The 23,595-nt window shown below is 36.2% G+C and overlaps 1 protein-coding gene across 15 annotated transcripts in view; it reads left to right on the top strand.

Moving 5' to 3' along the window:
• Positions 1 to 23,595, top strand: part of LOC119252770 (adenylate kinase 9-like) — a 74,659-nt gene that overhangs the window by 23,625 nt on the left and 27,439 nt on the right. For 14 of the 15 annotated variants that reach the window (XM_054699090.1, XM_054699093.1, XM_054699086.1 and 11 more), the window contains 6 exons: positions 9,431 to 9,570; positions 9,651 to 9,831; positions 13,694 to 13,838; positions 17,401 to 17,514; positions 17,603 to 17,689; positions 19,850 to 19,986. In XM_054699090.1, coding sequence (XP_054555065.1) covers positions 9,431 to 9,570; positions 9,651 to 9,831; positions 13,694 to 13,838; positions 17,401 to 17,514; positions 17,603 to 17,689; positions 19,850 to 19,986 — 804 coding nt within the window. Of the gene's footprint in view, positions 1 to 9,430; positions 9,571 to 9,650; positions 9,844 to 13,693; positions 13,839 to 17,400; positions 17,515 to 17,602; positions 17,690 to 19,849; positions 19,987 to 23,595 lie in introns of those variants that run through there. The other variant, XM_037520214.2, reaches the window with a different exon arrangement.

The raw sequence follows: 23,595 nt of genomic DNA, 5'->3' as shown, positions 1-23,595 counted from the left end.
TTTAGCTACAAAAGATAAAAATAGGCTCAAAGTTAAAGGATGGAAAACAATCCTACAAGCAAATGGACCAAAAAAGAAAGCAGGAACAGCTATACTTATATCAGATAAAACAGATATAAGATATATATATTTGAGTTTGAGATATCAAACTCAAAAAGATAAAAAGAGACCCTAATGGTCACTACATTATGATCAAGGGGACAATACTTCAAGAAGAAATAACACTCATCAACATATACTCACCAAACGAAGGAGCACCAAAATATATCAGACAACTGTTGTCCTCTCTGAAAACAGACATCAGAGAAAACACATACGTAGTGGGAGACTTCAACACACCACTATCAACAATGGATAGATCAACAAGACAAAAAATAAGTAAAGAAACCAAAGCTCTAAATAAGAACCTAGAGCAATTGGGCTTAACAGACATCTATAGAACACTAAACCCCAAAAAAACGGAGTACACATTTTTCTCAAGCGCACACAGATCATTCTCCAGGATCGATCACATACTGGGGCACAAGACAAACATCAACAGATACACCAAGATTGAAATCATATCAACTATCTTTTCTGACCATGAAGGCATCAAACTAGAAATAAACCATAAAAAGAAGGCAAGGAACTTTCCTACCTCATGGAGATTAAAAACCACACTACTGGAAGACCACTGGACTAATGAGGAGATCAAAGAAGAAATTAAAAAATTCTTTGAATTGAACGACAAGGAGGACACCAATATCCTAAATGTATGGGATGCAGCAAAAGCAGTAATAATAGGAAAATATATAGCAATAGAAGCTCACATCAAGAAACAAGAAAGAACTCAAAGAAACAACCTAATCTCGAAGCTCAAAGATCTAGAAAAAGAACAACAAAAAACCCCAAACCAGTAGAAGAAAAGAAATAATAAAAACCAAAGCAGAAATAAATGAAATTGAAACTAAAAAAACAATCCAAAAGATCAATGAAACCAAGAGCTGGTTCTTTGAAAAAATCAATAAAATAGACAAACCCCTAGCCAGGCTCACAAAGGAAAAAAGGGAGAAAGCACAAATAAACAGGATCACAAATGAAAGAGGAGAAATCACAATGGACACAGCAGAAATCAAAAGAATAATCAGTAACTACTATGAAGAGTTATATGGAAACAAGTTTAACAATCTAGAGGAGATGGACAAATTCCTACAACTCTGCAATCACCCAAAGCTAGATAAAGAAGAAATAGAACACCTAAACAGACCAATTACAAGCAGCGAAATTGAAATGGTAATCAAAAACCTCCCCAAAAACAAAAGCCCAGGACCTGATGGATTTACAAATGAATTCTACCAAACATTCAGAGACGAATTAGTGCCTATCCTTCACAAACTCTTCCAAAAAATTGAGAAGGAAGGGACAAGACCAAACACGTTCTATGAAGCCAACATTACACTAATACCAAAACCGAACAAGGACAACACAAAAAAGGAAAACTACAGGCCGATCTCCCTAATGAACACTGATGCAAAAATCCTCAATAAAATTTTAGCTATCAGAATCCAACAATGTATCCATAAGATAATTCACCACGACCAAGTAGGATTCATTCCAGGGACACAAGGATGGTTGAACATCCGAAAATCAATCAACGTTATCCAACACATCAACAAAAAGAAATATAAAAACCATATGATAATATCAATAGATGCTGAGAAAGCTTTCGACAAAGTGCAACACCCATTCATGATAAAAGCCCTTGAAATTCTTGGGATACAAGGAACATACCTCAACATCATAAAGGCCATCTATGACAAGCCAACAGCCAGTATCATTCTCAATGGTGAAAAGCTGAAAGCAATTCCATTAAGATCTGGAACAAGACAAGGATGTCCACTCTCACCACTGCTTTTCAATATAATACTGGAAGTCCTAGCCAGAGCAATAAGACAAGAGAAAGACATCCAAGGAATCCAAATAGGAAAAGAAGAAGTCAAACTATCACTCTTTGCAGATGATATGATAATATACATAGAGAACCCCAAAAACTCCACAGAAAAACTAATTCAACTCATCAATCAGTTCAGTAAAGTGGCAGGATACAAAATCAACACGCAAAAGTCAGTAGCCTTCCTATACACAAACAATAAATCTGAAGAAGAAGAAATCAAAAAAACCATCCCTTTTTTATTGAAACAAAAAAAATCAAATATTTGGGAATAAATCTAACAAAAGAGGTAAAGGACCTAATCAAAGAAAACTGTAAAACACTGTTAAAAGAAATAGAAGAAGACACAAAGAAATGGAAGAAATCCCTGCTCATGGATTGGAAGAATAAACATTATTAAAATGGCCATCCTTCCAAAAGCAATATACAGATTCAATGCTATTCCAATCAAAATTTCAATGTCATTCTTCAAAGAAATAGAACAATTATTGATGAAATTCATATGGAATCACAAAAAACCCCGAATAGCCAAAGCTCTCCTGAAAAAAAAAGAAGGGAATGGAGGCATCACACTCCCAGACTTCAAACTATACTACAAAGCCATAATCATCAAAACTGCATGGTATTGGAACAAGAACAGACATACAGACCAATGGAATCGAATAGAAAATCCAGAAATAAACCCACAGATTTATGGTCAACTAATCTTTGACAAAGGAGCAAAGACTATGCATTGGAGCAAAGAAAGTTTGTTCAATAAATGGTGCTGGGAAAACTGGGTCGCTACATGCAAAAGAATGAAGCTTGACCACTACCTCACACCATACACAAAAATCAACTCAAAATGGATTAAGGAACTAGACATAAGACCTGAAACCATAAAATATAGAAGGAAATATAGGCGAAACACTACGTGATTTGCACATCAAAGACATCTTTACAGACACATCACCCAAAGCAGTGATAGTGAAGGCAAAGATAAACAGCTGGGACTACATCAAATTAAAGAGCTTCTGCACAGAAAAAGAGAATAACAAAAACAAAGAGAAACCCCACCAACTGGGAGAACATTTTTGCACCCAACACTAATGATAAAGGACTGATCACAAAAATCTGCAAAGAGCTGATGAGACTCAACAACAACAAAGAAAATAATCCAGTCAAAAACTGGGCAGAAGAGCTAAAAAGAAACTTCTCTGTAGAGGAAATGCAAATGGCCAACAGGCATATGAAAAAATGTTCAACATCACTTGTCATCAGGGAAATGCAAATCAAAACTACCATGAGATACCATCTTACACCAGTGAGAATGGCACATATTAAAAAAACTAGCAACAACAAATGTTGGCGAGGGTGTGGAGAAAAAGGAACTCTTCTGCACTGTTGGTGGGAGTGCAAACTGGTCCAACCACTGTGGAGAGCTGTGTGGAAATTTCTGGACCTACTAAACATAGAGCTTCCATATGATCCAGCAATTCCACTCCTAGGTATTTACCCAAAGGACACAGAAACATCAATTCCAAAGAACACCTGCACCCCTATGTTTATAGCAGCACTGTTTACAATAGCTAAGCTTTGGAAACAACCCAAATGCCCAAAAATAGATGACTGGATCAAGAAGATGTGGTACATATATACCATGGAATATTACTCAGCATTCAAAAAAGATAAACACATGCAATTTGCAGCAACATGGATGGTGCTGGAAGGGATCATGCTCAGCGAAATAAGCCAAGAAGAAAAAAAAAAATACCGGATGGTCTCACTCATAGCAGGAATCTAGAAAACTTAAATAAGGGACCAGGAAAATGAATAACTATAAGAAAGTGAAAATCAAAATCAACAAAAAACTATGAACCAGAGACACTTTTAGGGGGGGGGGCGGGAGGGGAGGGATTGGGGTCAGAATGGGGGGGCTGCAATTGTATGGGGAATATAAAAATAAAATTTATTATTTATAAAAAAAAAGGTAAAACTGCAAATACTGATCAATCGCTGAATAACCAAATTGATGACAAATGGCACTGCATGATACAAGTATTACATTTTTCATAAAATTAGTAGTCCTCTGCCAAAAAGGCAGCAATTCAACATTTGGCTTTACATTAACCAGTGAAATAACTTCTGGAAACAATAGGTTGTAAACATCTATCAGCCAAGTCCTTGATACAGAGATGTGGTCTCTTGAGGCAAGAGCTAATTGGAGAAAGAAATTCCTTTACTTTAAAGTTAAAGATAACGGTGGGGTGGCAGAGGCGAGCCATGCTCCAAGTATAAGAAGATTCCTGATAAACCAGGAGACGCCATAGTTGACTCCTGCTAAAAAAAAAAAAAAAAAAAAAAACACAGATTCCATAGGCCTATATTCCAGACTGACTGGACCAGACTGTTTATAGGTGGGACCTGGAAATGTATTTTAAATGATGCAGAGAAGATTCCTACACTCACTATAGTTTGAAAAACCCCTACTTTTAAATTTTGGGACATTTGAGGTACTGGTTAATCAAGGTTTTTTAATCTTGAAGTGCCTATGTGTTTTGAAGGACTTTAGATAGACTTCTTAGCTAAAGGCTGTTGAGTTTTAGAGAATCATTATAATGGAAATATTTAAAGCAGTGACTCCCAGGCCTAGGGTCATCTGGTAAGCCTTTTAAATAGCAATGCCCAGATCAGTTAAAACAGAATTTTTGGTAGGAATGTAAACTAGCCCAACTGTTACAGGGCAGGGAGAGGGGCACCCCAGACCCCGCAAACCTGCTTGCTCTAAATAGGTTCTGCCATCCGCCACATCAACACAAAACAAATGAGACTTTAGTGGGAAGGAACTTTAATACAATTAGTGAACAATACAGAAAAGACAAAGAATATGGTTTCTAAATCAAGCACCCAAAGTCCCCTCGTGGGTAAAAGTCCATCCAAATGGGATTGGCCCAGAGCAAGACCCCAAAGCCTGCCACAAGTCTAAAGCTGTGTGGAGGTTCCTCAGACTATTAAAAATGGAGCTTCCCATATGATCCAGCAATTCTACTCCTAGGTATCTACCCAAAGGACACAAAAACATTAATTCAAAAGGACACCTGCACCCTATGTTTATTGCAGCACTATTTACAATAGGTAAGCTATGGAAACAACCCAAATGCTCAAAAATAGATGACTGCATCAAGAAGATGTGGAATATTAAGCAGCAATCAAACCAAACTCATGCCATTCGCAGCAACATGGATGGAGCTGGAAGGGATTATACTCAGTGAAGTAAGCCAGCAGAAAAAGAAAAATATTGCATGGTTTCACTTATAGGAGGAATGTAGGAGAACCAAATAAGGGATCAGGAAAAAGAAAGTTATAATAAATTAAAAAACAAAATTAACAGGCAACTATAAATCAGAGATACTCTGCAGGGGAGGGAGAGGGATCAAAACAGGGAAGGGAAGAGCACAAGGGACTATGTGCACAGGTGAATTGGTGGTGGGAATTTTACGGGGACTACACCAGAGAGGAGAAGCATATACTGTACAAAAAGGAAGAATGATGTAAAATATCTATTAAAAAAAAAAAACAGAATTTTGGGGTTAGGACTCTGGCATTAATTAAAAATAAACAAATGGAATATCAAAGGCTCAGGCATCAAAGAAATTGATAAACTGGACTTCACAAAAATGAAAACCTTATGTATATTCTGAGGACACTATCTGCAAAAGGAAAAGACAGTTGGAAAAGAATATTTGTAAATCATATATCTGATAAGGGATTAATATCCAGAATATATAAAGAAGACAAAAAGAAATGGAAAGAAAGTCCCTGCTCATGGATTGGAAGAATTAACATTATTAAAATGGTGACCTTACCCAAATGCAATACACAAATTCAATGAAATCCCTGTGAATTTAATAACTGTCTTTAAGAAAAGCCACAGAAGAGCCAGAATAGCCAAGGTGATTCTGAGAAAAAAGAAGAGTAGACGCATTATATTCTTGGACTTCAAATTTTACTGTAAACTAATAGTAATCAAACAGCATGGTGTTGGAATAAACATAGACAAACAGATCAATGGAACAGAATACATAGCTACCTGCTTTCATGTCCTCCCCCTTGCCTTGGCTGCATCTGGTTCCTTCTCACAAAATGCTCTGGCTCCATCCTTGCAGCAGTCTAAGCCTAAGCCTCCAGTCTCCTAATTGAAGGAGAGGTTTGTGGTGGGACTGAGGGAAAATGTTGTTGGCTAAGTGAAATGAGGAGTGGCATGTCCTTTTAAAGATTTTCTAGCATTCTTCCTGTCATCTGTTTTCCATTTACCTACCTCCAGAGGTACCTGTTATCTACGGTCCTAAGCCTCTCTAGGATTTTGCAGAGTGACTCAGTTTGCTTCCTGTTACATTCACCCCATCCCATACCTGTCCCTGCCACCACAGACACTGGGCTTTTACCATTCTCTGTTTCAAGTCAATTATCGGTGTTGCATCTACTTTCTAGTTTATGAAAACGTGAAACCATGGCTTGTCTTTTCCCATCTCTGTGCCTTCCTTAATTTATTCCCTTTTTTTTTTTTTTGTCATTTTCGTGAGGTTTTAGGAAAGCAGCAAACACTAATGCACATGTTCAGTCTGTCCTGCTTAACCAGAGGCAGTCATATCATTTTAAAAACTATAATATCAAGCTCATTTGAAAACTTTTTTCAGCTCCCCACAGCACTTCCTAGAGATGTGGCTCCAGGGGTTCAAAGTTGAGAGGGAAACATGCTTTGCTAGTCAATCACTTCTCCTTTGACAAGGCACTCATAGTCTGCTACTCAAACAATGTTCCCAAGTGTGTACAGGAAATAAGGATGACAAGGAAAGAGTGACCACCTCTGACTTAACTGGGTACAATTCAGTCCATAGTTCCCTGTCTGAGGACACCAGGGAGCTGGGTGATAGCCCAACATGGCTTGCCGTGAGGTTCAAAGTCTTGTGCAGCTCCCCTAAGCACTGACAGTTTCCTTAATGCTACCAGGCTGCAGGAGAGGGCATCCTAGCAGCAGTCCTGCCACATGTGCCTTCTTTCCCTCTGGGCCAGGCAGTACCTTGGCTGCCACTCACTTCTGTCCTCCATAGTCACTCTGGAGCCAGCAGATGCATGTGAGAGCCCCATCTGCAAGTGGGGGGAGCCAGCTGGACCCTCCCCTCTTGCAGTTGTCCCATGCTATCTCTCACCAGTTCTTCCGTCCCTTACTAAGGTAGCACAAGCACAGTCGACCTTTCAGCAATTTATGCTCTGTAGAGAGGTGGTTCTTAACTTCTCTGAAGGTCACCAAGTAAGGATTGCTGAGAGAGACTTTATAGTCTAAGTTGAATTTAATACATCTTCAAACCTTTTTAGTAAGAATTTTTCAAAATTGGGCCTCCCTGGTGGCATAGCCAGTTGAGTGCAGCACTGTGAAGCTGTCCACAGCCTCTGCAGCGCCAGTTTAATCCCCGCTGGACGTGGAGCAACCCACATGGTGCGGCAGACCTCTCCTGTCTTGCCCGCTGCTCCCCTCAGCAGTGTGTTTTGTCAGTCTGCCTGTTCTGTTCCCCGCTCTGTCTCTGGTGAATCCTCTCACCTTCCCGCACATCTGGCCTGGACCCCGGCTCTTGTATAAATAAAATAAATCTTAAAAAAAAAAAGAATTTTTCAAAATCTGTTTTCTGAACCAGATACTAGAAACTGTTCTATCTACCTTTGCTCATTTTACCTTATAGTAGAAAATGCTAAGTAAAATTTGAACAGATTTTTTTTAATATTTTATTTTATATAATTCTTATATCTTTTTTCATCTTTGCACAATGTATGCATTTTCATTTTGGTTATATTCCCCATAATTGCACCCTCCCCCCCCTTATTATGACTCTAGTCCTTCCTTTCCCCGCCCTTTCTTTGCCCCCCCCCCATAGTGTGTCTCTGGTTTATAGTTGCTTGTTGATTTTGATTTTTACTTTGTATTGATTAGTCTTTTTCCTGGTCTCTTATTTTGTTTTCTGAATTCCTGCTATGAGTGAGACCATCTGGTATTTTTCTTTTTCTTTCTGACTTATTTCTCAGCACATGATCCCTTCTAGCTCCATCCATGTTGCTGCAAACTGCATGTGTTTATCTTTTTTGATTGCTGAGTAATATTCCATGGTGTATATGTACCACATCTTCTTCATCCAGTCATCTATTTTTGGGCATTTGGGCTGTTTCCAAAGCTTAGCTATTGTAAATAGTGCTGCTATAAACATAGGGGTGCAGGTGTTCCTTGGAATTACTGTTTCTGTGTCAGTTGGGTAAATACCTAGGAGTGGAATTGCTGGATCATATGGAAGCTCTGTCTTCAGTAGGTCAAGAAATCTCCACACAGCTCTCCATAGTGGTTGGACCAGTTTGCACTCCCACCAGCAGTGCAGGAGAGTTCCTTTTTCTCCACACCCTCGCCAACATTTGTTGTTGCTAGTTTTTTTAATATGTGCCATTCTCACTGGTGTGAGATGGTATCTCATGGTAGTTTTGATTTGCATTTCCCTGATTACAAGTGATGTTGAACATTTTTTCATATGCTTGTTGGCCATTTGCATTTCTTCTTCAGAGAAGTTTCTTTTAGCTCTTCTGCCCATTTTTTGACTGGATTATTTTCTTTGTTTTTGTTGAGTCTCATCAGCTCTTTGTAGATTTTTGTGATCAGTCCATTATCGTTAGTGTTGTGTGCAAAAATTTTCTCCCAGTTGGTGGGGTTTGTCTTTGTTTTGATTATTGCCTCTTTTTCTGTGCAGAAGCTCTTTAATTTGATGTAGTCCCAGCTGTTTATCTTTGCCTTCACTATCACTGCTTTGGGTGATGTGTCTAAAGATGTCTTTGAGGTGCATGTCATGTAGTGTTTCGCCTATATTTCCTTCTATGTATTTTATGGTTTCAGGTCTTATGTCTAGTTCCTTAATGCATTTTGAGTTGATTTTTGTGTATGGTGTGAGGTAGTGGTCAAGCTTCATTCTTTTGCATGTAGCGGCCCAGTTTTCTCAGCACCATTTATTGAACAAACTTTCTTTGCTCCAGTGCATATTCTTTGCTCCTTTGTCAAATATTAGTTGACCATAAATCTGTGGGCTTGTTTCTGGATTTTCTGTTCGATTCCATTAGTCTGTGTGTCTTGAACAGATTTTTTAACAGAAATGAAAAGTACTTTCTCACTAAATTTTGGGCATGTACAGAATGGTTGTGATTAAGAAAAAAAGCCCAAAGTTGGCCTTTTACATTATTTCTTAAATAGTAAATCAAGTAACAAATGAAATTCTTACTACTATTAATTTTAGCAAAACCTATACTCACATTTTTCTTTCTTTTTTTTTTTTTTTTTTTTGTGTGTGTGTGTGTGTGACCCTCACCGTGGCTGGCTGGGGAACGAACCACACAACAGAGGCTGGGGGCAGCCTCGCAGCCCAGAGCTCAACCACTGCGCTACCAGGGGAGACCCTATACTCACATTTTTAATATAATATTTGCTATTAACAGGAAGAGTTGTTCCGTTCTCTTGCATCTTATAAACTTATTGCACCAAGATATAGATGGAAAAGAAGCAGATGGGGACGTACCTGTCCTGTGTCTTTAAAAGAAGGTAATATTTATCCAGGATCGGCAGAGTTTTCTGTGAGGTAAGTTAAAACTTTCAGAACTTAATTTTAAAATGTTGTTATACCTCACTTAGCTGTTTATGATTATGATGTATTTTAAGTTTTCTAGGTAAAATATACTGTCCTTCATCAGAAGCAGCATTAAAATCATTTTTGTTGAATCCACGCCCCTATCTTCTTCCACCTATGCCAATGCCACCATGTAAAATATTCATATATGGACCTCAGTCTTCAGGGAAAACAACACTTAGCAATCTGCTTGCAGAACATTACAAAGGAAAGGTAACTATCTAGGTAACTAGCTAACTTTTTACCTCTGTGTTTGATTATAATTTGTAGAAGTTTAGAATCTGTAGGATTTGTACTCAGTTTTCTTAATTTTACACTGAAATTGAACAATGGTTCCACAGGGCTCAGAGTGGGAAAGGCATCCTCTTTGCTGTTTATCATGGCTTCCAGACCACAGCCCCTGCCTGCTTCCCAGAAGCCCCACACTTGACTGTCAGAGCAGGCAGACGATGCACCATTAGCTTTCTCAGTTCCACTGGTCTCTCCTCCTGGCTCACTGATGCTCTCTCCACATACTCATTCCTGTCATCATTCATGGTGATACCAGTCTCTACAAAGATGATTCTCCCAATACATACCCTGGTCTGTTAATTCCATGACTCCCCAACCCCCAGTCATCTTAGTCTCCACCTTCAATAAATGGAGAGAAATTATTTTTAACTTAGAACAGAGTGATAGCAGTAGAGGTGGTAAGAGGCAGGGAGAATGGAATATAATTTGAAGACAGAGTCAAAAGATTTTACAAGGGATTGAAAGGTAGAGGATTTACATGAAGACCAGTGTGGCTAGAGCACTGTGTGGAATAAAAAATGGTACAAGATGAAGATGGATGAAGACATGGTCAGAACAATGCATACCCTGGGAAGGAATTTGAACTTACTTTAAATGCTAATGAATTCTTTTGCACAACAGGGTAACATTTTCTATTTGCTTTTTTGCTATAAAATATGACAAAAATAAAGCTCACCAAATTATCATAAACCCAACCCCTATATAACTGCTACCCAGGTAAAACATAAAATGTGCCAGCACCCCAGAAGCTCCCTTATGGCTCTTTCCAATACCAGTCCTTCCCTACTCCTACAAATGTTACCACTCTCCTGGACTTCATGGTTTTCACTTCTGTACTTTTCTTTTATGGTTTTACCATGTTAGCATACATCCAAATACCTTAGGTTCATTTGACATACATTTTTAGCTTTATGGCCTTAAAATATTTTCTTTATGCCTGGTTCCTTTTACTTAACATTATGATTGTGATATTTATCCAAGATATATCCATGCATATAACTATAATTTATTCAGTTTTATTGTTTTATTCTGTTGATTGAACAACAATCAAGGGTTGCTTAGCAATGGAATATGCTCTGAGAAATGCATTTGGTGATTTTGCCATTGTGTGAATGTCATGGGGTGTAATTACACAACCTTGAATGGTATAGCCAACTACTACACAAATGGCTAGATGGTACAGCCTGCAAGGACCACCATTAGATATACAATCTATTGTTAAGCAGCACTGTGCATTATAATTTATTATTTCAGTGTTAATGAAATGGGTTGATGCCAGATACAGGGTTTTATGAATTATTTTGCCATAAACATTCTATATATGTCTTTTGGTATGCACATACATATCTTTCTATATTTTAGAGCTATATCTAGGATACATTCAACTTGTGTAGATAATGTCAAACTGTTTTCTAAACTAGTTCCACCAACTTCCTATCCTATCAGTAGTGTATATTACTCCAAATTCCTGCCAATTTTTGTATGCTCAGTTGTTCTAATTATAGTCATTCTTTTGGGTATATCTCACTGAGGTTTTAATTCACATTTACCTGATGACTAAAGATGTTGAACATTTTCTCATATTAATTGATCATGCAGATATTCTCTTTTAGAAGTGCCTGTTTGAGTCTCTTGGCATTTAAATAATCCTTTTGCATATTATTTGCAGGAGTTTCTTATATTATCTATATGCAATTTCCTTTTTATTATAAGCACTATGAATATTTTCCAACAAATGGTTTGCCATTCAACATTTTTAATGAACATACCATACTCTATTCATTTAAAGCAAGTCACTAAGTTCTGGCTACACACAAGAGGAGAGGAATTAGGCTCCAGCTTCTAAAGGGATGCATATTAAAGGATTGCAGACATGTTTTAAAACCATCACAGTATGTGTCAGACAAAGAAATTACAATTTTAAGACATAATGAATGCTTACAAATCAATATGCAGATAAAGCGCTGATTGGGGAGGGGGGATGATAGCAAACATGCAATTCACAAATTAATAAATACAAATAACCATTAAGTATGAGAAAATGGATATCACCTCCCAGAGAAATGCCAATTAAAAAAAAAAGTCATGTCAATCTCCTTAGAAGAGTTGAAAGGTTACCATTAACGCCCATTATTGCTAGTACAATCTCATACACTGCTGTTAAGGGTATAATAATTAGAGTTGGCAATTGGAAATGTGTACAAGAGCATAAAATCCATGCAACTCCTTCAAACTGTCAAATCTGCTTTATGAGTTTTTCATAAAGACACTTATCAGACACTGAATCCTATACAGTGTTGTAAACCAACGTAACTTCAATAAATAAACTTTCAGACAAGATTTATAGATATGTATAATATACATATCTGTGTTTACCATAATCTATAGTTTACAATAGCAAAGGTATATATATCTCAATATATGTATTATTGTAATTTTAATTAAATGGCTAATACAATATTGTGCATCCATTAAAAATGGCATTAGATGTATTGGCATGGAATAAAGTAATATGATCATACTGAAAACAAGCAAAATGGAATCTAGAAACACATATTTTTTTAAACTTAAAAGACATACAGAAATCTATCTCTAACATCCCAACAATCAGCAGGAAGTATGTTATCTCCTTGACAAAGCACTTATATTCAGAATATATATATATATATATATGTGTGTGTGTGTATGTAATTCTAACCTAATTATTCAAATATTCAAAAATTGAAAATGTACTTAAAAATAGAAAGTATGTGAATGACCAATATGCACATAAAAAGAAGCTTGAAATTATTAGTGATTAGTAAACTAAATTTAAAGTATACTTAGATTCTTCTTCACACCCTCATGAATGGATAAAATTTAAAAGATTTTCTAAGCCAAGTGTTGGTGAGGATGTGGAGTAACTGCAACTTTCATTTGTATAAAATTTGCATGGTAAAAATGTAAAATAATTCAATAACTTTGGAAACAGTTTAATGGCTTATTGTTAAGTCAAATATATACTTAACCATGTGCCCCAGTAATGCCAGTCCTAAGAATTGATTCAAGAGAAGTGAAAACATATGTCCACAGAAAGACTTCTTCATAAATGTTTATTCCTACTTTATTTGTAATAACTTAAAACTGCAAACAACCCAGATGTCCATCACTAGATGAATGAATATAGAAACTGTGATATGGTTATATAGTGAAATATTACTTGACAATAAATGGAACAAATTAGTGGCATATATAATTGTACTTATGAATCTCAAAAACTTTATACTAAGGCAAAAAAGGCCTGGAAAAATGTATATACTTTATGGTTCTATTTATATGTAGAAAAGGAAAAATCTATAATGAAGCAAACTAGAAAGTGGCTGCCAGGAGCCAGGAATTGATTATACAGGAGTATGAGGGAACATTTTAGAGTGATATGAATTTTCTATATCTTGATTGTGACTGTTGTTATATGAATACATTTGTAAAAACTCATTAGCCAATATGTTTAAAATAGGTACCTTTTATTTTATATAGATTAAACAAAGTTGATTTTTAAAATATGTAACTTGAATTAACATGATACACACACACACACACACACACACACATATATATATATATAATTATATACTCCTAGGTGAAAAATGTGACTGAATGTCTATGAAGCAAGTACTCAAAAATCAGTGACTTCTAAGTAGAACATACCCCAGCATCATTATGAATTTTGTGATACAGATAAACAATCTGTTTAATATCCACAGTAACTTACGCTTATGGAGGTTTTCTTATATATTCTTTGCAGGTAATTGATTACACTAAACTTGTTCAACCACGTTTTGATAATGCCCTTGAAATGTTAATAAAAGAGACCATAGCTGCAGCCACTGAAGAAGCTATTAAAGTTGTGAAAGAACGACTTGCCGTAGAACTACAAGCTAAAAAACTAGGTAAACCATCTTTTTATCATGTGCACTTTAGCCTGGCTACCTGAAGGCAAGGACTTGGCTCGCTCATCTTGATATCCCTGGCACTTCAATATCCTGGCACCTTGTAGCCAAGAAGTTTCATAAATGAAGAAATAATATACATAAATTTGGTTCATAAACAGAACAACGATTCCTGTGGAGAAAGAATCTGAAAGACCTTCCAGATTTAGATGCTTTACATTTAGAATAGTCACAGGGTTTGGGTGGGGATATGTTTCTCCTGTTTTTCTCACTCCAAGAAAAATGAGAGTTCTTATTTCATGGTCATACTTTTGAAATTCATTGATTGGATTTGATAAACTTTACATCTGCTGTTGACACACTTGTAACCAGTCACATTAGAACACTTGAAAGTAGCTTAATCTAAACCTCTCCACTGAATGGAATACCCTCAATTCAACACTTCATGTGTGACACAACTTGGCATCTTTCTCACTTCTCACTTTGGATCCTGATCCAAAATTAGGAATCAGTTCTAGGAATTTTATACTAGACTCAACCGCCATTGTTTGAATTGCCCAGACATTAATGGCAGTGCACTGTTTCCTCATATAGCCATTGCTGCATCATTTCCAAATACTGTTTTCCTCATTCAAAAGTAATAATAAATATTTAATGGGCACTTACTATATGTTGGGGCTATGTTAAATGCATTTTATGTATTACCCAATTTAATGCTCATAACAATCCTATGAGGTAGGTATTTATGTTTCCCATTTTAGTGAATGAAGAGACCAAGTTTCACAGGGGCTATGTAACTTGCTCACAATTAGCAACCCGCAAGTGATTGTGATCCAGATTGATACAGGTGTTCTTATCCTGTATGTCTTTCAAATGACCACCAAAAACTGGAAAAAGCAGACAGAAGAATCACTCAGACTTACTCCCCAGATATATCACCTGTTAAATTTGATGCATAAGTTACCACCTCATTTTCTCTGTTCATTTTTATGACTAAATATGAACCGATGCAAAATTGCATTCACACATTTTAAAAATATGCTTATTGCTAATAAATTTGTTATTTTTGTAATAAATTCTGTATTAGATGGGTATCTAAATTCACTTTTTAGATGAGTAGCTAATTGTAAATGTAACATTTGCTAAATAATCTGTAATTTCACTGGAGGTTTGAAATGCCACTTTATCTTAGTAAATTCACGTTTGCAAACTTCTGAACTTTCTAGTTTATTGATTTTTCTATTATGGCCTTTAATACAAAGTGAAATTATTAAATCTCATGATGATGCTTTTTAATTAGTAATGAAAATTCCTCCTCAAAACATTTTGGTTTAAAATGATTCCTGAAAGTAATTCCATAAAATGAATTCTCATTCCACAAAATAAGTAATTACTGTGTGTCAGGGGCTGCGCTGCGTTTTGGGATGTTATAGAATTTTGTGAACCCTCCGGGGGGGGGGGTTATATTAATATTATACATTAATTTGATGAGAATTTGCATCTTTACTATTAAATCTCATGCAGATAGATTAAATCTTTTGATCTTCCTTAACTTTTAAGACCTTCTTCATGTGTTTTCTACATTTTTCTTAATAAGTTTATCCCTGGATATTTTGTCATTTTGTTACTATTGAATGGCATCATCTGTTATAATAATATTTTCTAAGTAATTACTACTAATATGCTAGAAAGTTCTTTGCTTTTTATATGTTTCTAAGTTCCAAGTCATTAAATTTACTATCTACTTGATAGATTTTTAGTTGAATTTCCTGAGTTGTACAGATAACTAATATTTGGGAAAAAAAAGTACACTTTCTGCTTTTCTGCTCCTCTTTTCCCATTACTTAAGCTTATTTCCTTTCTTGACTTATTATATAAGCTGGCAGCTCTAGAATAATGTTAAGTAGTGGCAGTAATAGTGGACCTCTTTGCATGGATTCTTGCCAGTATTTCCCTATAAGGTTATGAAGTATTCTTGTTTTGAATGGATATTGAACATTATCAAATGCCTTTTCAGCATCTCTCAAAATTATCTTAAATTTTTAATCTTTTGACTTATTGATTTGATCCATTATGCTAATGTATTTTCCAGCATTACACCATTCTTACAGTTCTAGCATAAACCTTAACTCAGTTGTGGTGTATTATTCTGATAACATACTTTTTCTTTTGGTCAAACGAGATAACACCTAGATAAACTAGGAGTTTTTTCAACACTTGTAAGTGTGATTAAATTATAGTTTATTTGGGCCATGTGTGTGCACACGTGCTCGCTATTATTTGTCAGATCTTTCTCTGACGGTTTTACTAACTTTTTACACAAATAGAGCTTTCCATTATTTTCTGTGCAATTTAGATAGCAAGGAAATGAGCTCTTCATATGTGGCAGCACTGAGCTTTTGCTAAGCAAGAATACATTATTTAGCTAATAAATCATTCTTTCTCATTAGTCTATAAATAAGTAAGAGTCTAACATAGTGCCTGAGGGATTACAAAAAACAGCAAAAAAGACCAGTACTGAAATCGCATGCTTTCCAAATGATCCTCGAGATAATCCAGGATGAATTTATATTTATAGTATAGTAACTTCAAAATGAAAATCAAGATTTTAAAAATACTCATACAATTTACAAACAAAAGCTTGAGAAATACTGGCCCAGACTATTAAAATGACTTGTTTGGCAAATTATTTAAAACTGAGCAAAATGAATTCATTAACTCATTCAACAAATACTTGAGTATGTATTTTGTGTTGGACATGATTCTAGGCACTGGGCTACAGGGGTGAACAAGACACATGAAACTCCTCTCCTAGTAGTGGTTCATTTTTATGGAAAGGAAAGCAGCAAAAAGCCAAGTGAACAGATTGAAAAAACATATAGTTCAGAAATGGGACAGGCAGCGATGGGGCAGGGGTCCTAGAGTGTGACCATGACCAGGGGAAATCTCTCTGAAGAAGGGACGAGAAAGAGCTTGAAGGCTCCTAGAGGAACAGTGGTCACAATACTTTTTTGGCATCTGTACTGATTCTTTTCATGTCAAATTATGGCATGAATTATACATTTTCAAGCTTTTCACAAGTTGTCTTACATCAGAATATGGAAATAGATGCTATCTTAAAATTCAAAAGACTTTTCTTTTTCAAATTCACTAGTTATACTAAATCTGACAATTTTAATCTTAAATTAAAAAAAATGAATTTTTCTCCTAGTGAAATGTATTTTTAAGAAAAATTTGTGGAGAATAGTGAGGCTTTTAAACATAGAAAATTATATAATAATATAGAGTATGGCAGTTTAACATGGAGCAATCTTCCTGTGTGCCAAGCATTTTCCAAGTTTAGTATTTACATCCATTATTTCATTGCAGCAGTGCTTTTGCTTTGATGAGCCTCCTTTTGCCCTGTAGAAATTGAGACAGGGAGATCAAATTATTTCCCAAAGCCATGCTGACTATCAGAACACCTACGTCCATCTGACTTTAAAGCACAGAATTTAATTGCTATCCAAGTTTCCCTATCCCAGCTACCTTTTGTTTAACATAGCCAAATATTATCTTTCAGATCAGCCAACTCCAGAAATATTTCCAAGAGAATTTGAAAAGAGAGATAATTTTGACTTCCAATCTGATGCATATAAAAGCTTGGAGGAATTGGGTTCTGCACGTTATGAAGATGGTAAAAAAATAAACTGCTGATGTTTTTGACCAGATCTTTCCTAATATAAACAGATTAACTGTTAAAACATGTTTTTCTTTTGCTGCAGCATTGGCACGTGATTCCCAAAGAGAAAATTTGGAAAATGAATTAAGCAAAACACTACTAGAAAATGACAATCAAGCTGATAAAACTGGTAAAGATGTTAACAAAATGAACTGCTAATGCCATACTGTGGGTCTTATTTCCATTTATCTCATAATTTATCATGTTTATATTGAAATTTAAAATATCAAAACAAGAAAAGAAAACCAGGACAAAAAAATATAGCTTCTTTCTTACATATTTAAACTGAACAACTTAGAAAGGAATGGAGTTACTAGAATGAAGAAAATATAGAAACCTGGACATATAATGTAATTAGAGCCCTGTCCAAAGTTTTTTGAATGTTCTAAATGTGACATAATCATTATCATATAATAAGAAATTCTCCCAGAACATCATATACCCAGAGCTTTAGCTGTGAAATGTTATCATTTAGTGCTATGATTTTTTTCATTACTATTTTAACATAATAGAGAACATACAATGTAATTATTTTTACCTCTTATGTATATGTAACATTTAACTATTTCATGTGGAAATACTTAAATCCTCATTTTAAATTACTAGACAGTTTCCCTATTTACAGGTAATATTTTTAACTACATTCTTTATGTGGAAACAAGTTAGTTTTCAGATTTTTTTTTTCTGCTACAAATAATGCTTTGTAGGCTCATATCACAGTCTTCTTTGGGAATCACCTACAATTTTTTAAATACTATTCTTAGGTTGCTAACAATGTTTCATTCACAGATTAAAAAAACATATCCTTGCAATATCATATAAAGAAAGTTCTCAAGATCTAACATTTGAACCAAAAACAGGTAAATTAGTATTTTGGTAATTTGGCTCTCTGAGACAGTGGATTTCAAATTTTCAAATAATTCCTTCAGAATCTAAAAGAAGAAATGTGTGATTTTTTAAAAAGCATTATTAATACCTAACTTACCCTGTCCTAGAGGCTACTCTTTTATAGATAGTTGGGCATGCAGGGACACAAAAAAAATAACATGTAATACATGTTTCAGTAAATAATAATATTGGGAATATAGGAGATCTATTCTGGCTCTGCTGACCCTGGCTTGTGGCTGCCATAACTCTTCATAAGATGGCTGCTAGTACTCCTGTCTTCATATCAGTGAGTCTAGTAGGAAGAAAGACAGAAAAGGGGCAAAACTGGCACTTCCTCTGGCTCAGTTATATCTCTTTAAAGAAGTGACAGACAGACTGATACACACAAAATTTTGCTTGCATCTTATCTAGCAGCCATCTAAGCTATAAGGGAAGTTAGAAGATGCAGTAATTTAGCTGGACACATTGATTCTGTTGCTAAGAATTGATATTGGGTGGACAAATATAACTGCTTCTTCTAGCATATTTAATATCTATACCTGGGTGTCTGCTTTGTGAAGATAACTGGGTATCTGCTACAGGAACAGTATGTGTTCTTGCCTCTTCCATGCTGTCTCTCTGGGAACTGCTGGCACTCTCCATTCCTGAGAATAGACATCTCATTTCACAGGAGGGAAGATAGTAGGCTCGTTGAAGACCCTTTGGAATTTGGGGCGGAGGTAGGAAGAGCTGGGATCAGCTAGATTCTGGCAGGAGATTCTGATGGGTGGAACCTTGGGACAGAAGCTTGGAAAGCACAACTATAAAGTTACAGTGAGACATCAGGTGGAGTTGCCAATCTTTTGTAACAGAAGAACAGATGAACATTTGCATCATGGTACAACCCATGAGCCAACAAAACCAAGCAAGGATGCATTCAGCACCCAATAAGGGCAAGAATCAAATGTAACACTTGAGAAACAGCCTATGCCATTCATTTTCCAATTCCTTGTCTTTCTACTTCCTTGTCTTCTTACTTTGTCATGTCTCATGCTTATAATTGGAAGTGTTTGTCTTATTTATTTCACTTATTCCCTAGATGAGTGTTTTAGCTTGACCTCTGGAATTCTTGGCCCCTACCTTTTCTCTTTGGCTTGCAGGATTTTGAGTCCTGCCTTATATTACTTTCTTTGTGCTTCATTCATTTTCATTTTGATGCACTGACCTTAAGCTAATGCTCTGATATTTTGTGATTCCTGACTTACATCTCCGCCTGATTTATTTTCCCCTTCTTTTAGTATGTGATGCTGTAGCACCAAGTTAGTACTGTCTTGGGTCAGGTATTAATAATTATGCTCTGTTACAAATAGTATTGTCCTCTATAATTATTAGTGTCATTAATTTATAACTTATTTTACTTTAGACTCAATAGAAATGGTAACTGCAGATCATCCAGAGGTCCGCTCCATGATAGAGGAGACTATAGCAATGACAAAGGATATGAACTTTGAACAACCATATGAAAAATGTGCTGAAATCTTAGCGGAAGTAATCAAAGAAGTAAGAACCCCAGACTGTTGATTTTTATCACTGATTCAACACTAACTGAGAAAATGTTAATCTATTCTATGTATAATTAGCCTCCCTTAACAGTATTGAAATTTGCAGTTTTTAAATTAATGTACATTTTGAGACCAGGCGTGCAGGGAAGTACGTACCCGCATCACCATTTTAGAACAGGGACCTTTCTTCAATAAAGACTGCTTGAAACCCGGCAGAAGACTCCCGGCGGAGCCAGAGTTGAGCTGGGAAGTTCGCCCATGCCCTGGCCAGCAGTCTGAGCCCAGAGGGGTAGCGGGCACCCACGGCCGGGCAGACTGGGCGTGCAGGGGAGTGAGTCTCCGCGCCTTTTAGAACAGGGACCTTTCTTCAATAAAGACTGCTTGAAACTGGCAGAAGGCTCCCTACAGAGCCAGAGGGAGAAGGTTCCTGTGCAGTCAGAGGTGAGCTGAAGTCCCCCATAAGCCTGGTCCTACCTGGCAGGAAGTTGGAGCCCAGAGGGGGATCTAGTTTTTTTTGGAACCCACAGTGCAATCCAGCTGCCCCACCTCCAGGGAAGTTTGTGGGACTTCAAAGCACACCTTTGTAGTTAAACACAGAAGAAGGAAATATTTTGTGACAGTGACCATTAATATACTCAAAGTACCACTGCCTCACTAGACTTCTGGCATAACAGTATTTGACTCGTTTGGACCACCAGTTTCCGAAACCCCACAAAGAGCACACCAAAAAATGCCGGCCAGTACCAGCAGCACAGTGTCCCAACACATATGGCAAATTAGAAGACAGGCAGCAGGGAGAAGAAAAACTACATGCAACCTAGCAACTCTTCAGGAGAAAGACACACCACAAAAAGAAAACCACCCACCAGATGGCAACGACAGTGACTTGGAAGAACTTCTGAGCCTTCTAGAAAGAGAATTTAAAATTGCCGTGATTAAAAAACTGACAGAAGTCATAAAGGAAAACAATGATAAGGGAAAAATAATGATCAGAAGAATAAAATTGAGTCCCTAAAGAGGGAAGTAAAAGAAATGCAGGAATATCAAAGAATTAATGGAGGCTCTAAAGAGCTCTGGGAAAAGCAATAAAAGCAAATTAAATGAAATGGAAGAACGAATAAGTACTCTTGAAGACACAGAAATAAAAAGAACCAAAACAGAAAAGGAAAGAGAAGTACGAAGGAAAAAGACCGAAGAAAGACTTCAGGAACTATCTGACTCCATGAAGAAAGGAAATATAAGAGTTATCCCAGAAGGAGAGGAGAGAGACATAGGAACAGAGAAAATATTCAAGGAAATAATTGAAGAGAACTTCCCAAACATGAAGGAGCTGAAAATAGACATACAAGAAGCAAGAAGAACACCAAACTTCCATGACGAAAGGAAAAATACAGCAAGACACATAATAGTAAAGCTCCCAAAAATCCAAGACAAGGAAAAAAATAATGAAGCTGACAAGAGGGAAGAAACAGATAACATTCAAAGGAAAACCAATCAGACTGACATCAGACTTCTCCGAAGAAATGCTACGGGCAAGGAGGGAGTGGAGGGACATAGTCAACAGACTCCAAGAAAATAGATGCCAACCAAGAATACTCCATCCTGCAAAGCTCTCCTTCCTCTATGAAGAAAGAATAAGGACCTTCCCAGACAAACAGAAACTCTGGAATTTCATTATGACTAAACCCCCACTCCAAAAAATACTACAAGCAGTCTTAAAGCCAGAACCAATAGAGGGATGAATAACAATGAAAGAAGGCCAAATAAAAAAAAAGTTATTAAAGGAATAAATATATAAAACCAGAGGAAAGACAAACACAATGGCAAATACAGATGCTAACATATCAATATTAACTCTAAATGTAAATGGACTAAACTCTTCAATAAAAAGACACAGAGTTGCAGGCTGGATTAAGAAACAAAACCCAACCTTTTGCTGTCTCCAGGAAACACATTTAACTACAAAAGATAAAATAGACTCAAAGTTAAAGGATGGAAAACAATCCTACAGGCAAATGGACCAAAAAAGAAAGCAGAAACAGCAATACTTATATCAGATAAAACAGATTTCAAACTCAAAAAGGTAAAAAGAGACCCCAATGGTCACTACATTATGATCAAGGGGACAATACTTCAAGAAGAAATAACACTCATTAACATATACTCACCAAATGAAGGAGCACCAAAATATATCAGACAACTATCATCATCTTTGAAAATAGACATCAGAGAAAACACATATGTAGTAGGAGACTTCAACACACCACTATCAACAATGGATAGATCAACGAGACAAAAAATAAGTAAAGACACTAAAGCAGTAAATAAGGATCTAGAGCGCTTGGGCTTAACAGACATCTACAGAACACTAAACCCAAAGAAATCTGAGTACACATTTTTCTCAAACGCACACGGATCATTCTCCAGGATCAGTCACATACTAGGACACAAGACAAACATCAACAGATATACCAAGATCGAAATTATAACAATCATCTTCTCTTACCATGAAGGTATCAAACTAGAAATAAACCATAAAAAGAAGGCAAGGAACTCTCCTACCTCATGGAGATTGAAACCCACACTACTGGAAGACCACTGGACTAATGAGATCAAAGAAGAAATTAAAAAATTCTTCGAGTTGAATGACAAGGAGGACACCAATTTCCTAAGTGTATGGGACGCAGCAAAAGCAGTAATAAAAGGAAAATATATAGCAATAGAGGCTCACATCAAGAAACAAGAAAGAACTCAAAGAAACAACCTAATCTCAAAGCTCAAAGAACTAGAAAAAGAACAACAAAAAAAAAACCCTAAAACCAATAGAAGAAAAGAAATAATAAAACCAAAGCAGAAATAAATGAAATCAAAACTAAAAAAACAATCCAAAAGATCAATGAAACCAAAAGCTGTTCTTCGAAAAAATAAATAAAATAGACAAACCCCTAGCCAGGCTCACAAAGGAAAAAAGGTTGAAAGCACAAATAAACAGGATCACAAATGAAAGAGGAGAAATCACAATGGACACAGCAGAAATCAAAAGAATAATCAGAGACTACTATGAACAGTTATATGGAAAAAAGTTCAACAATCTAGAAGAGATGGACAAATTCTACAACTCTACAATCACCCAAATCTAGATAAAGAAGAAATAGAACACCTGAACAGATCAATTACATGCAGCAAAATTCAAATGGTAATCAAAAACCTCCCCAAAAACAAAAGCCCAGGACCTGATGGATTTACAAATGAATTCTACCAAACATTCAGAGACGAATTAGCGCCTGTCCTTCACAAACTCTTCCAAAGAATTGAGAAGGAAGGGATAATACCAAACACATTCTATGAAGCCAACATTACACTAATACCAAAACTGAACAAGGACAACACAAAAAAAGGAAACTACAGGCCAATCTCTCTAATGAACACTGATGCAAAAATCCTCAATAAAATTTTAGCTATCAGAATCCAACAATGTATCCATAATATAATTCACCACGACCCAGTAGGATTCATTCCAGGGACACAAGGATGGTTGAACATCCAAAAATCAATCAACGTTATCCAACACATCAACAAAAAGAAATATAAAAACCATATGATAATA

The sequence above is a fragment of the Talpa occidentalis genome, unplaced genomic scaffold (assembly GCF_014898055.3).
Source record: "Talpa occidentalis isolate TD23 unplaced genomic scaffold, MPIMG_talOcc4v2.1 talOcc4.2, whole genome shotgun sequence".
Taxonomy (NCBI): domain Eukaryota; kingdom Metazoa; phylum Chordata; class Mammalia; order Eulipotyphla; family Talpidae; genus Talpa; species Talpa occidentalis.
The sequence above is the reverse complement of the archived record's forward strand: the minus strand, read 5'-3'. Positions and strand labels throughout refer to the sequence as shown.